Below are 15,925 nucleotides of genomic sequence, written 5' to 3' on the forward strand. Positions count from 1 at the left end.
CTGTTTCTTGTTCAAAGTTTAAAACTCTTATTTTCTATATTTTGTCTTTCTTGTTTGATTAATGTTTTCTCTGTTTTTTTTTTTAATCTTGTCTGGAAGTAGCAATCACTCATAGTCCCTTTGGTTTCAAATATATTATTATTATTATTTTCTATTATTATTTTTCAGACAACTTTTTGCACTATCACCTTTCATGCTCTGGAACTCTTAACACTGTATGTAGTTTTGCATAGAGACTCAATTTTTTTCCTCACAATGTGAACTGGTTTTCTCAGTACTCTCTATTGAATAATCTATAGTTTCTGTGTTCATTTGTTGCAACATACTTTAAAATATTATGTTTTTTTTATTTGCATGGAATTATTTTTAAACTTTCTATGCTATTTTATTGATTTTTGTTATTTTGCCAATTTCATTCTGCTTTTAGTATTTTATGGCTTTGTATTGGTGTCTCCTCTTTCTTCTTCTTCTTTTTTAAAAAAAAAAACTTTAGGCTTTTTCTTTTCTTTTCTAATGCTATAGCATTGGTTGGAATATTCTGTACTTTGTTAAATAACAGTGATAATAATGGGCACCCTTGGGTTGTTCATGATCTTAAAGGGGAATCTATATAATGTCTTTCTGAGTATGATATTTAACCTTTCCCTTTTAATACCTTGAAGGAAGATTCATTACGGCAGTTGAAAGTTATAAAATCAGTTTAGATCTTAAATTTTTCACATTCACTTAACAATAGCAATTACTCATGTCAGCAAATTTTAAATATTAAGAATATGGTTCTACATAGCTTTTGTATTAAAGGAATAAAATGTATAATGTATATTAAAAACATTGAATTCCTCTGGATTTAAAGTGTATCATTCAGGCTGGGGTTGTAGCTCAGTGGTCAAGAGCTTGCCTGGTTGGTATGAGACACAGGGTTAGATTCTCACACCATAAATAAATAATGAATGAATGAATGAATGAATGATAAAATAAAGATCCATTGACAACTAAAAACCTTTTCTTAAAAAGTGTATCATTCAATTATACTGAAATTTATGTTTATCCATGAATTTTTCCCTACAGGAACATTAAGATACAACAGACACTTAACTCAAGTAAAATAAGCTTCAAAATATAGTTTTACTGAGGCCTTTTTGAAATTAAGCAGGTTATGTTGTCACTATGAGACCAAATTTTGTCATGTGTAAAATTCAGACTTCAGTATCTATCTCAAAGAATATTTATAAACATTAAATGAGCTATGAAAGTAAAATGGCATATGGTGCATTAAATAGAGTAAAAAGCTTCTTTCTTTAGTAGATATTTATTTCTGCTCTGTATTGAGAAGTGGGACAATATTGTTATGTGTAATTATGTGATGTATCTAAATATATGTTACATAATTATAATAACTTTATAACATATTTTATAAAATATCAATAATATCATCATTATTAAAGTATTTACAATTTTCTATGCTGCAACAAAATTTAACCTTTGAGTAAATACAGATTGATTTACTCAAAATGGATAAAATTAAATACAGATTCTTCATATCTACAATCCATCCAATGATGTATTTGTTAAAGCAGCTTTTGGACTAACCATTTTCTCATCTAAATGGTTAAGATTATATAGAAAAAATAGAGGAGAATATAGAAATTTGTACAGTAATTTAGATTTCAATACATTTTCATACAAATACATTGAAATAAAATAGTGCAATTTGAATGTTTGAGACCTTTTATAATTTAGATTGTTTTATAAATTTACTTTGCATAATGAGATTGGATGTTAAAAAAGAGAAAATTTAAATAACATTCAAGATGAAATTTCTAGTGATACATTTTAATTTACATGTAATATTAATTGGCTTGTTATATTGTTAAGATATATAAATGCAAATAGAATATTCATATATCCAAATAAATGTACATGAAAATTCTATTTAGTTAATCTTAACTTTATAATGGGTTATTTTAAATAATAAAATTCAAGAAGAGTGCAATAAAGATTTGTAATTGAGTGAAAAACAAAAATGTTTGTTAGGACATAAAACATCTACCAACTATGGTAATGAAACACTTTTCATGGTGGGTGAAAGTTTCTTGCTTTGCAAGTGCAAGGCTTTGCACATGTACATATTATATCAACTTACAGCTGATCATTTTATGTGGTGTTTAACTAATTTCCTGGTTATTTTTAAAACTTTATTCTTTAATAACCAAGAATAGTCAGATGTTTTCCCAATGAAAAGAGTGTGATTTAGTTACTCCAGAACTGAGCCATTATTTCTGAGCAGTTTATTTAGACTGAGGTGGTAGTGATTTGGGAGTTATTTTGCTTGTATGGGCATTCTATTTAAAAGAATGTGTCAAATCAGGTGGAGTGATGCATCCTGTATATGGTTCTGCGAAGTCTGGCTGGGCACAAAATAACCAAGCCACCACAAAAGCCTTGTAGATTCAAACAGCAACTCTTTTTTTTTCCCCCGAACTCTCACCAAAACTCTACATACATGTTCTGGGAAAATACACTCCCTCCGCTGGGCTCTGGTACCAATACTCTCAGAATCCTGCTAGAACACAACGGGAACTCTAAAGGAGTGGGTGCCTGAGGCAGCAGGATACGCCCTAATCCTGGAGCCACCCTATTACAGCAGGATCCATCCTAAACCTGGAGCTGCCCTAATCCCTGAGCAGGGTCACCTTTCAAACTAAAATGTCATTCCTACTTGGCTATGGCTCTCAGCATGGTTCCAGTCACTGAAGTGGAAGGATCACTTGAGCTCAGGAGTTTGAGTTCATATGAGACTTTGTATCAAAAGAAAAAAAAAAAAGAAGTATCAGATTTTTACTTAGGAGTGTCAGTACTCAATGTAAAACACACCTTTATTTTGCATTAATAGATTCTAGCAAGTGAGTTTCCAAAATAAAATTTAAAAAAAGGTAGGTAATTCACTTTGGAAAATTGTCAGTTCTCCTACAGGTGCATAAGCACTGTGACTAGCAAGTTCACACCTGGGATTTATTCACATGTGCACCAGAAGGTATGTACAAGAACAAGCAAAGTAAGTTAAGATGAAAACAGGGTCCATAGAGGTTTCTTTGGGGGCTGGTGATCAGATTGCTCGTTCTGAATGGTGGTTAGATTGAGCTTAACATATAAGAAGTGTGCAGGGTGAGGGGCGTAGCTCAGTGATAGATGGTTGCTTATTATGCACAAGTGAGGCCCAGAGTTCTATTCTGCCCCCCCCACCAAAAAAAATATATGTAAGGTAAGAAAAGAATATGATAGAAATAAGAGTAAGAAGAGGGTTCTATTCATTTATTCCACCCTTAGTCACTTGTTTGCTTCCTAAATTCAACACTGAGGACTTGCTGACTCAGCTCCCAAATCATCAGAGATCCGCAAACTTCTTGCCTGGGGCTCCTCCCGCTGGGAGGCGGGTAAGAATGGAAGTATACAGGGACGCAATTTGAGAGAAAGGGCTCAGCTTCCTCCCAGTTCCGTACAACAGGACCTGCGTGCGGAAAGGAGCTGAGTGTGTAAGTGTGGGACGAACACACAGTGGCGGTGGCCCCGCGCGGGCGCTGCTTCTCACAGCTTCAGCGTTGGGCAGGCTGGACAGCGCCAGGGTGACTTCTGCTGCTTGCTCTTGAACAGTGGGACAGGTGCTTCTAACCCTAGAGTGACACAGATCTTTGTTCGCCACAGGGCTTCTCTCCGCTTGCTATCAGCAAGAACAAGCCACTGCGAGACGGAACAGAGACACCACTGCTTTGCTTGATTGATTTAATTCGGAGCTAGCGGTGGCCAATGTAACCCCTGCCAGAGTGCAACTCTGGAGCTGTGGACCGACTTCTCCCCAGTCCCTGTGTGCTAAGGGACACCGCAGCGTGACGGATTGCTCGAGAGCAGAAAACTTGCCAGGGCGAGAGGGGCATCAGTTAAACCCAAGGAGTGTGCATTGCACTTCACGGGGCACCCGGACCCTTGAAAACTCCAGTAGACTCGCCCGGAAAGGACAGCATGCCTCCCAAATCTTTCCCCAACCTCTCCCTGTTCATCGGAGCCAATCAGAGCGACTTCGTTCCCGAAGTGTCAGAAAAAGATTTCCTGCCGGGCTGGGACGGGACCACCGCGGAGTTGGTGGTCCGCTGTGTGATTCCGTCCCTCTACCTGCTCATCATCTCGGTGGGCTTGCTGGGCAACATCATGCTGGTGAAGATCTTCGTCACCAATAGCGCCATGAGGAGCGTCCCCAACATCTTCATCTCTAACTTGGCGGCGGGGGATTTGCTGCTTCTGCTCACCTGCGTCCCGGTGGACGCCTCGCGCTACTTCTTTGATGAGTGGATGTTTGGCAAGGTGGGCTGCAAACTGATCCCGGCCATCCAGCTCACCTCCGTGGGGGTTTCTGTGTTCACGCTCACTGCCCTCAGCGCAGACAGGTAAGACCACAGGTAGCAATGGAGTGTTGCGGGGAGAAGAGGACATGGTGGTTGGGGAGTGGGGAAGGAAAGAGGGTGGGAAGGACACTAGGAAAGGCTGAGAGTGGAGAGGGGAGGTAAGGAGGGAGGGAAGGAGAAAGAGAGAATGGGGGAAGTAGAGTAAGTGGAGTCAAAAAGGACTGAGATATGAAGCTTGAAAAGAATTACAAAAAGTTAAGTAAAATAATTTAAATGGCATTACCTTTAATATTGTCTATCCTAGTTCCTCTACTCCTGTACATACTTTGAGAATCTTTATTATCACTTTCATAGAAAACCTATTGAACAAACACGCAGAAATGCAACTATTTTGTGGGATCCCTTTGTGTGTGCCTAAACCTTAAGAGTGTACTTTCCTTACTCAGTTGGGAAATACTCTGATATGTTAAGAATGTCTGCTTTAGTATTAGGGATATGTTTTAGATTTCTTTTTCCAAATAAGAAGAAGCATCATGTACACACACTAATTATGTACTATTTATCAAAGTGAAAACAGAATAATAAATGTTCTTCAGCCAGATGCTTTTCCCCATTCTTCCTATTTAATATCTGAAGTCAAGTTATATTATTTTTCACAGATAAAACAATGCTGTAAAATATGTCTTTGATATCCAATACGCTTTTTACATTCTAACAATGTGAAATGTCTATTATTATACCTGGCAGATTAATTGGTTCAACCTCCTGGTTTTCCATGTGTAGGTATTGAAGCTAAGGGAATGTAAATCCACTTGAAAGAACTGGGAGGAAAATTCTAGGCCTCCTGTCCCAGAATCCAGGGCTGCTATCCAGAATCATGCCTTTGGGTGTTTTAGCAAGAGGACTAAGTCAGGCAGGGGACAAACTCTATGATTAGGTGTCATTGCGTGGAGCTGTGGTCTAAATTCCCTGAAAAAGGGGGAGGGAGAAGAATTAAGCTATTTAGATAAACATCTTGGATAATTAAGGTGAAATTAACTCTCCTCTTTAATTTACATATTAAATTCTTAATGAAAATGAGTCTGGAACTGAATTTGATGGTATTTGCAATAATACCCCCTTTTTTTTTTAACTTGGGCATTCACCAACACTTTGTTGAAGGAAAGATATTATTCAGTGGAAAGCTGAAAGTCATTATTTTTTTAAAAACTGGAAACGATTTACTTTAGTTCATGTAGTATATTCTCTAAAACTGTACTCCTGGAGAACTGGGTGACTTTTGTGCAAATGATTTACTTTTATCTTTTAAAAAATTTTCTTTGACTTCCAAAACTAAAATGTGACTTTTTAGTTTAGATGCTCCTCTGTATGGGAACCACTTTAATTAAAAAGTAAAAAAATAAAATCTAGTTAATTATTTTAACAAACCAATGATTAGCTGTGATACAATTGGAATTTCTATTATTATACTTTCTTTTTAGAAAAAACAGGGCTTGATTTAATTCCCACAAGTTTTTTCAAACTATTGTCATGGAGGCACACAGGTAAATTTGCTCTGTTTAGGGTTACAAAAATGCAAATCTTCATATAGTTAGTATTTTTTTTAGTTTTATATGCATATAAGTTACTTTGTGCATATAGCACAGATATTTTAATTATAATGCTAAAGAAAGGTGGGCTATCCTCTACTTGGACCACAATCTACCTTTGTCTATTTTCAACTTGTTCCAAGGAATTTAAGGCAACTTAGAAAAAAAAAAAAAAACAATCCACAAACAACACATAACAGAAATAAAAGGGAGGAAACCATAAAAAGGGAAATAAAAATGGGTAGGAAAAATAAGAGTTGAAAAGTATAAGATGACCCATACTTCACAAAATATGAGTTATAAAATTTTCTGAGTGCTATCTAGTTGCTAACTCAGGAAGGAAAATTTGCTTTTAATAGAAAGAACTCAATTGCTTTTATATAACCACAGAAATAGGATGAATCATAATTTCTGCACCTAATTCATTGGTTTGTTATCAAGTGAAGGTTGTTATATTTGATTGCTAGAAATTAGATGTCTTTAACTCATTGAGCTCAATCATATCCAGCTCTTTTCTCTTTCCTTAGGACCATCATTTCCTGACTTAGGAAGCTGCTGTATGATTCTCACAGTATTTATAGTATTGCCATGCTTTATATTGCTCCATAGTTTTTGAAGATTATTCATCCACCTTGATCTGAAACCTGTGGGACTATAAATAAGGAGAGCAGGCACACAGCTGGAGTTTATGGCACCTGGGTACTAACCTTGCATCTGTTATGCCCAAATGTTTTACCTGGAGAAAGATGATAAAACAGCACAATACCTATGTTCACAAGTCAGTGTACTCCTCAGTTGCAAAATAAGAATAACATGTTCAACATGGAGTAACATATGCTAAAGGCAGGCATCTGATTCTTCAAATACTGAGCTTCTGCAGGATTCTAACTGCTCTGTGCAGCTGCTAAATGTGCACCCATTGCACTGATCAATTTGTAGGAAGCCTGTGGCAAAGATACCCATAGCTGTACCCTGTCTTGAAAAATCATCTCTAAACCTGGCTGGTATTCAGAATCACCTGAAAATCTTAATAAATGCAAAATCTCATTTCGTCGACATTGTATTGCTAAATCTGGGGAGAAACTTAATAATACTCTTTATCTTTTTTCCAGTTCTCTAGGTGATTCTGAAGATGGACATATATTAAGCATTGTTAGCCTTCTCTCCATTTCTCACCACCATTTCCACTTCTACCTAATACCTAATGATGCCTACTTCATTCTTCCACAGTTGGTCTTAATAAGAGATCATCTTTTTATTCAGGCAACATTGTCACTTATTGAGGATGTACTGTGGGCCAGGTATTATATTGTGTACTAGAGATACAGCAGAGAGAAAGCCCTCTCTTCTGTTGCATATAGTTCACTCTTAGACTCTTGTTGGTTTTTTTTCCCTGCCTGATAAATTAAACTTTGAATAAGAAAAGGAAAAAAAAGGAGATAATGTAACTAGAAATATTGTGGAAATGTGGAGATGGAAATTTTGAGGTGTTGTAAGAGATAAAACATAATCTAATTTTGTATTATGATTAAATTTAATTACCTCTTTACATTAAATTTAGACTGTACACAAATAGCAAGATTCACAATAGGAATTGACAAAGAAGTCTCTTCATTGATACTTAATACATGAATAGTGATTATGATTTTCTATTTCTGTTTTTTTTTTGATTAATTATTCTCTACTATGCAGTTAGGGATAACATTCTAACACTATTCATAAGGGAAAATGTAAATTTTTACAAACACCTGTTGTGCTAAAGAGTTCAGTGAAACAGTTTTTATAGTGAGAGACATTTTCCCCACATTTTATATGAATATTTCAAGGAAATATGATAAAGCATGCCCATATTTATATGCAATAGATGATTTTAGTTTTTATTTTCTGTGCTTCCAAAGATGCACATGCAACAGTGGTTGGTATATAATACATTCTTTGATGGTTGTATGCTGTGTTGTTTCAGTACTAATAATAACACTGTACTGTGTTATTTTCAACTTCAGTTTCTAGTTTTATAGAATTTGTACTACTGCCCTTTCATTTAAATGTGTGTCCTTTAGAGAGGATTCCTGGGTTTGAGCTCCTTATCTCACAAGAAGTAACTCAACATCTTCCCTTTTGAAAAGATTGTCTTACCCTTGTCCCAATCTTGCTTGAAAGCGCCTTGCTTTTCTTAAGTGACTAATTTTGTATCTGTTGCAAACAATCTTATCAGATTGAATGATTTACAGTTTCAATTCTTATTTGAAGTGTCCCAGCATACATTATTCATACCTGCTATGGTATGAATGTTTATGTCTTCCCCAAATTAATTTGATTAAATCCCAACCCTCAAAGTGATAGTATTGAGTGTGGGGATTTTGGGAGGTGATCAGGTCATGAAAGCAGGGCCCTCAAGAAAAAAAAATAGTGCCCTTATATAAATTACTCTAGAAAGACCCTTGTTCCTTCCATCATGTGAAGAAGAATCAAAAAGTCACTGTGCATGTACTAGGAAGAGCGTGGAATCTGCAAGCATTTTGATCTTAGACTTGCTGGTCTCCAGAATCATGAAAAACGTATCTGTGGTGTTCATGAGCTACTCAGTCTAGGGTATTCTGTTATAGTAGCCCCAATTAACTAAGATAGTGCTTCTGCAATAGCATGTGCTTACATGCTGTGGAGAGAAGTGACATTTTTCTTCTACTTTATAAATACACAGAGAGAGTTCAGAATACCATTTGTGATTTTTGATAGTCTAAAAAGAAGGCTTGATCTAATTGAAGAGATCACCTATCTGCCTTTTTAAAATCTTCCTCCGCATAAAAATAATTTATAATCTTGTTTTGTACTTGTTTCTTGTTTCTTAAATATGATTTATCAATCAATAATTATCTAACTTTTGGGAAGAGATTCCAGCACAAAGAGATAAAACAAACAAAAAGTAGAAATATTCAGGAAGGTGAAGATTAATATTTTTCTGTTTGAATTTCATAAATAATATAAGAAAATACATGTATAACATCGATATGACACTATGAAAAAAAGAATGATTTGAAAACAAGAAAGAACTTTTATAAAACACAAGTATTATAGTAGAAATAAAAACTTTATGATAAAGGATGAAAACTAAAAATAGTAAAGTATCTTAGAAAGTAAAACCATAAAAAGGTAGAAATATGCTTGATGAATTGGAAACTAAGAAAGAAGAAGCACTGAAATGAAAGAACTGTGCTTCCAATTATACAGGAAGATGGTAAAGGAACATATAAAAAAAACTAAATCCAGGTACATGGGAAATTATGCAAATGAAAAAATGAACAAGTATTAACTCTAGGATAATCAGAAATGCAAATAAGAAAGAACATCCTAATATATGATCTTAGTATAGTACTTTATTCTAAAGTGAACAAATGATTTCATAAGAATAATTTTGTATCACCTATATTTAATAAACACCATGCAAATGACTAAATCAGGACATTGGGCTTGGAGTGGAGTAAACATAATATAAGAGGAAAAATCTTGAACTTCCATAAAAGAATGTTGAGAACTAATATTAATACTTAATTCAAGTATTAAGTAAGTATATTGTTTATAAATATATTTATAAATATGTTTATATTGCTTATAAACAAATTTATAAATGTTTATAAATATAAATAAAAACAGTATATTGTTTAGAAATAGGGCAGTAATGATATGGAATTTGTTTTAATCCACTAGTGTGATGAAACCGGCATTTCTATTTTTATTTCTAGGACTCAGTGCTCTCTAATTTAAAAATTAAAACCTCTGAATGTATTCATCTGATCTTAAAAAATAGAGAAAAATAGCTCATTTTAATTCTTTTTTCATTTCCTTGAGAATATGCAATTAAGAATAAGGGAAGGTAACACTTTCTACCATGTTGGAAACCTGGGGAATGTGCACTGTACATGCCACATGTAATTCAGTGTGATTGCTATACTGTTGCTCTCCTTTAATTTCTCTGCATTTTGTTTCATATGGGAAGTTCCTCTAGGTTAAAATATGAATTTCACCCTTCCCCATGGAGGGTCTGGAAAGATCTCTTGGATGAGTCAGGATGTGGGAGGGGCTGCCTGGGGTGATGTTGAAGCTGTGAGCTATTCATCTCTAGTGGAGAGTAGGATCTTAACAGACCAGAGAAGGAGACCTAACTGGTTGTCATGAGTCTTGGAATATGCTGACCTTTATGAGCATCAGAAAAATTCAAGTTTAAATAAGGAGAAGGTACACAGTCTTGACATGGTTAGGATCTGCTACTTGTCTGGCTCTTAACAGGTTTTTAAAATTTTTTCCTAATATCTCCCCCACCACCACACATATACACAAAATGAGCAAAGTGTTCTTATCTCCACTTTACAAATGAAGAAAATTCAGATCTCAAGTGATTTTCCCAAAGGATATCAGAGATGTGATGATAATTCAGATTTGTCTGACTAAAATCATTTTTTACTGCATCTTCTTATCTCCTAGACAGATTGCAACCTAGAATGCTTCTGAATACAAAAATAAATAAATTGAGGCCTGAATACAATTTTGATTTGTTTGCACCATCATTACTTCAATAATGTACGTGAATGACTTTGCTGTAGAAAGTTTTGAACTAAGTTGTGTCCTGGAGTATGAATCCTTTATCACTAGTTATGATTGATGTGTGACCACCAGTAGTACTTAGTACTTTTGGTGGGATGAGAGAGACTTTTAGGAATTGCTGATATGAGCTATAAAGAAAAATTCGAGCTATAAAGAAAATACTATTCCATTTTCAATTCTATTTTTTTTTTTTTTTTTGTGGTGCTATAGATTGAACCCAGGGCCTTGTACATACAAGGCAAGTACTCTATCAACTGAGCTATGTCCTCAGCCCTATTTTCAATTCCTATGATTGGATTATAGAAAGTTCCAATTTGGATTAGTAGCTAAGATTTATTTTGTCTTTAGGAAGAAAGTTGGAGGTCTGAGGCTCAGAAGCTATACAATATCAAGGTAGAATATAATTGTATTATACTATGGACATTTAATGTCTTATGGATGTAGCCTGTCTATAGCAATGACAGTAATAAAATTTTGATAATGAAAGAATTTAAACAAGAAAATTCAATGAATGATGATACTCAATGAAAGGTGAGACATGTAGTAGTATGTATAGATGAAGAAAAAATTGTGAAATAGGTAAACGGAAGATAATTAGAGAAATACCAATTTAAAATATTTTTCTCTTTTCTTCTCTTGCATACTCATTATCAGTGGAAAGACTTGAGACAGAAACATCAGGGAACTTAGTTCTTCCATACTCTACCAAAGAGCCAGGCAGCAAGAGAAGCACTGGTACCTCTTTCCAAGTGATATTTCCTTCTTTATTTTTTTTTTTTTAAGGAAATAATTCGAGATGAATTGTCTTTCTAGGTACAGAGCCATAGTAAACCCCATGGACGTGCAGGCATCGGGGGCTTTGCTGTGGACCTGTGTGAAGGCCGTGGGCATCTGGGTGATCTCCGTGTTGTTGGCAGTTCCTGAAGCTGTATTTTCAGAAGTGGCACGCATTGGCAGCTTGGATAATAGCAGCTTCGCAGCATGTATACCTTACCCTCAGACAGATGAATTACATCCAAAGATTCATTCGGTGCTCATATTTTTGGTCTATTTCCTCATACCACTTACTATAATTAGCATTTATTATTACCACATTGCAAAAACTTTAATTAAAAGTGCACATAATCTTCCTGGAGAGTACAACGAGCATACGAAAAAGCAGGTAAGCTTGGTAGATGTGTGTGCTGGGAATGAATTGGTCGGAATAAGCAACTGCCATTTGTATTGTATTTCGTGGCTCTCTGTTCCATAAATGGGGAGGAGACCATAGGACCTACACTGGCTTTACCTAGAAGGGATGTTGGTTATCTCTAGTGTGTGTTTGTGTCATAGCCCTGCAAAGGTCCACTGGATCCAGTCTACATGTGTCTGTGACTATGACTTGTATTTCCTGCATTAGAAATTAATATCTTTGAAGATTTTTATTTACATACAAATGTTTATGCAGACAGCAACATTATAAAGCCCAAAATTTCACATATTTAATACAAATTTACCTAATTTTTGTCTCTTTTATCATTCTACTAAGGCTGACAGGGGATCTGGGAAGAGGATGAATCAGAAAAGACTATAGGCACTGCCTGGGATATGAGGATAGAGCTTCAGTGGGATGCTGGAATGTGAGGCTCTGATAACATCAGAGCAGCAGAGAGGGAATAAGTATCAATCCAGAGTGGGCTGAAAATAATGGTCTAATGCAAATATATAAACTTCCCTAAAAATTACATACTATTTAAAAAATTATAATATGTGTCTATATGCTTTTCTTTTCTTAAAGAATATGCAGTATTAATTTCAGGTAAAACTGTGTTGACTCACAAAGAGATAGAAATTGTGTTTTTGTGGGAAAGTCTTTAGTAGCACATTTGTATAATTCTGGAAAAGACCTTCTAAATGATATTGTTATTACAGCGAGAGTATGGCTCCCAATCTGAGGGAAACAAAATTTTTTAAAAAATGTTTATTTTTTAGTTGTAGTTGAACACAATGTCTTTATTTTATTTATTTATTTTTATGTGGTGCTGAGGATTGAACCCGGGCCACACACATGCTAGGCGAGTGCTCTACCGCTGAGCCACAACCTCAGCCTGAGGGCAAACAAATTTAATCTGAGATTATTAAAATTACTGGGATGTAGATAGAATAGTAGGCTGGATCCTCTGGAATCTTTTTTAAAATTTAAAAAAAATAGTTATCAATAGATCTTTATTTTATTTATATGTGGTGCTGAGAATCAAACCCAGGGCCTCACATGTACTAAGCAAGCACTCTACCACTGAGCCACAATCTCAGTCCCCTCTGACACCTTTAACAACAGCAAAAACTGGTAAAAATTTCTTGAGTGGAAGGTAACCACTATTAACAGATAACCATTAACACTGAAGAACCACATCTGCTCTAAAAATTTTAAAAAGTCAATCAGTTTTTAAAGATAGTGTTATGCAAATTAACAGATTCTACGTATCTGGCATCACTAAGGCAAAATGTCCAGCTCATAGGCTCATCGAACATTTTACTTCTGTAATGTGATTTCTATCTCAAATTGGACATTTGTGTTTTGGGTTTTGATTTCTAAAGATGAGTTCTTCTCATACAACATCATCCTGTACCTTTTTTGTTGTTGTTAATGTTTTTTTTTTTAACTTTTTTTTTTAGTTGTAGATGGACACAATACCTTTATTTTGTTTATTTATTTTTTTATGTGGTGCTAAGGATCAAACCTAGTGCCTCACACAAGTTAGGCAAGCGCTCTACCACTGAGCCACAACCCCAGCCCCAATGGTTTTTTGTTCTACCTTGTCTTTGTGAATTTGCCTATTGGCGTCTATAAACTCTGGCAGAGGTAACTGGGTCATCTGCCAAGAAGTAATCTCAAGGCCCCCAGCCTACTCTACTCTAAATCTCCTGGGATAGATTGCCATGGAATTCTGGTACCCATATTCCACCTGCTGGGAAGGACACTGCTGGAAAACCTAGATTTAACATTGGACATTGCTGAGTCATCTAAATTAGGCCACAGGGATACATCTGGATCACACATGTTGCTTCCCAAGGTCAGCTCTGTTTTAATCCTAAAACTTTCCAGTCTTCTCTGGAATATTCCAGTTGATGAAGAATAGTTCTACCTAAAAAAACGTGATGTCTACCATCATTGTCTTTTGATAAGTTATGTTTCCCCATTGTACTGATTTTTATATAAATATTCAGGCAAAATGGACAAATATCTGTTCAAACTTGGACTTTTGATGTTAGATATAATCCATGATTATTTAAACAAATCAAAATAGACTCTACTGTCATGTATAACTAAACAGAACAAATAAAAATACTAATGTTTGATATTTGAATTTTGTCTAGTTTCACATCTCTAAAGATATCTTATAAAACAGTATATACATAACATAAATTTGATGAAAAAAAGAAAATGTATTTTCATTTGTAAAAGTGATCTAACAGTAATGTTTATAGTGTTCCAGATGCTTTGATTTAAATTTCAAGTTCCTTTCCTTTTTTTGTGTAGTCAGACTTAAAAAAAATCCTTTTTCATATATCATTTTTTTCTAAAATGCCCAGATTTTAAAAGAATATCTAAATTTGAATATATTCCTTGTATTCTTTAATTTGGTGTACTTAATACAAACAGAAACGACATATTTATACTGAACACAATGAAAATTTAAGAAAAGGAAAGTAGTTGGAAAATAAGAATGTTTTCAGATCACAGTTTTAACATGAATATGTAGCCATTTGGTAATAATTTACCATCTAGTCTTATGTAAACTCAATGAAAATAGTGTAGTGATCAAAATGTACTTTACCAAGCTGTTAAAATAATCATTTTGTTGAAAAAAGAATACATGTTTTATGTTTATGGAGGTATTGTCATGCTATCATAAGCTTCACTCTTCTTGTGTAAAGTTTTAATGTGACAACTCTGTTTTCATTTTAACCAATGGGACTATTTCCTTCTGCTTTTACAGATGGAAACACGGAAACGCTTGGCTAAAATTGTGCTGGTCTTTGTGGGATGCTTTGTCTTCTGTTGGTTTCCAAATCACATTCTCTACCTTTACCGGTCCTTCAACTACAAGGAGATTGACCCATCTCTAGGTCACATGATTGTCACCTTAGTTGCCAGAGTGCTGAGTTTTTGTAATTCCTGTGTCAATCCATTTGCGCTTTATCTCCTCAGTGAAAGCTTCAGGAAACATTTTAATAGCCAGCTGTGTTGTGGGAGGAAGTCCCATCCAGAGAGAAACACCAGCTACCTCCTTAGCTCTTCAGCTGTGCGTATGACATCTCTGAAAAGCAATGCAAAGAACGTGGTGACCAATTCTGCGCTACTAAATGGGCACAGTGTGAAACAGGAAATGGCGATGTGATTATGGCCATTCAACTCACTTCTTCAGAAGAATTTTCTAACTTTCCTATTCCTATTGAGCAGAGAAGAACTCTTAAGTAATTTCTCCATTCTCACTGTTGCTCAGTTAATTCGTTAGACATTTTAATGATTGACTCAGAAAAGGCAAGAAACAGTTTACTCCGAATGAAACTTTAAATTGCATTAGAGACACCCATATGCTATACACGTATCTCATATTAAAAGTGACTCAAAAACCAATTTAATATGTGTATAAATGAAAATTGCTTCAGGATTTAGGCTGTAGCTGGAGCCAACTCTAGCATATTTAACTTAAATTTGTTTTCTCTTGAAGCATAAAATAAATTAGTATATTGAGTCAATGATTCAACAGGGGGAATATTGAATTCCTATTATTAGGAATACAAGTTATATTTTCCTGGTGAGTACATTTTATTCATAACTAGTGCACACACGTGCACACACACACACATACGTATTAGTAAAATAATGGAAAATAAAAAAGTGGAGCTTAATCACAAATCAATGTTTATTGTGATTCCTTGTGTGATAAATCATAGCTTATAAAAGTAGCCTATATCTGTAACTTCTAGGAATGTTATGTGAAGGTATGATGACATTTGCATTATGAATTATAAATAGGTGTCATATCAGTATGGTTTACCTTATGAATGTTAAATTGGTTTCATGTGCCCCAAATTGTAAAATTATGACTCAGAAATTTGCAAGTCTTTGTATACATTGCTAAATTCTTGACAGTTCTGTTGATTCTGTGTAAATGTGATAAGATTTGTGTAATTCTGGTGAGTTCTCATCCTCCTTGGCAATAGCTAGCTGACAAGTATGTGAAATCTCACTTAAGCAATTTTTCTATGCATGATATCACAGTTTTCTCTGAATGAATATCTTGATTTTTTTCAGTAAAATAAAAACATGATCTCAATAAAATCCTAAAAGCT

General features: G+C 34.8%; 1 protein-coding gene across 1 annotated transcript; it reads left to right on the top strand.

Annotated features, from left to right (window-relative positions):
• The first annotated feature begins 4,017 nt into the window (after positions 1 to 4,017).
• Positions 4,018 to 14,967, top strand: Nmbr (neuromedin B receptor). The gene is made up of 3 exons (XM_026397633.2): positions 4,018 to 4,439; positions 11,399 to 11,747; positions 14,566 to 14,967. The coding sequence occupies exons 1-3, from the start codon at positions 4,018 to 4,020 to the stop codon at positions 14,965 to 14,967; spliced, it is 1,173 nt and encodes a 390-aa protein (XP_026253418.2).
• The last annotated feature ends 958 nt before the right edge of the window (positions 14,968 to 15,925 follow it).

This window comes from Urocitellus parryii, chromosome 8 (genome assembly GCF_045843805.1).
Source record: "Urocitellus parryii isolate mUroPar1 chromosome 8, mUroPar1.hap1, whole genome shotgun sequence".
In the NCBI taxonomy this organism is placed as follows: domain Eukaryota; kingdom Metazoa; phylum Chordata; class Mammalia; order Rodentia; family Sciuridae; genus Urocitellus; species Urocitellus parryii.

Coding starts and splice junctions, on each gene's coding strand:
- Nmbr (XM_026397633.2), top strand. CDS start 4,018: ATGCCTCCCAAATCTTTCCCCAACCTCTCCCTGTTCATCGGAGCCAAT. Junction 4,440..11,398: donor ACTGCCCTCAGCGCAGACAG/GTAAGACCACAG, acceptor TTGTCTTTCTAG/GTACAGAGCCATAGTAAACC. Junction 11,748..14,565: donor ACGAGCATACGAAAAAGCAG/GTAAGCTTGGTA, acceptor CTGCTTTTACAG/ATGGAAACACGGAAACGCTT.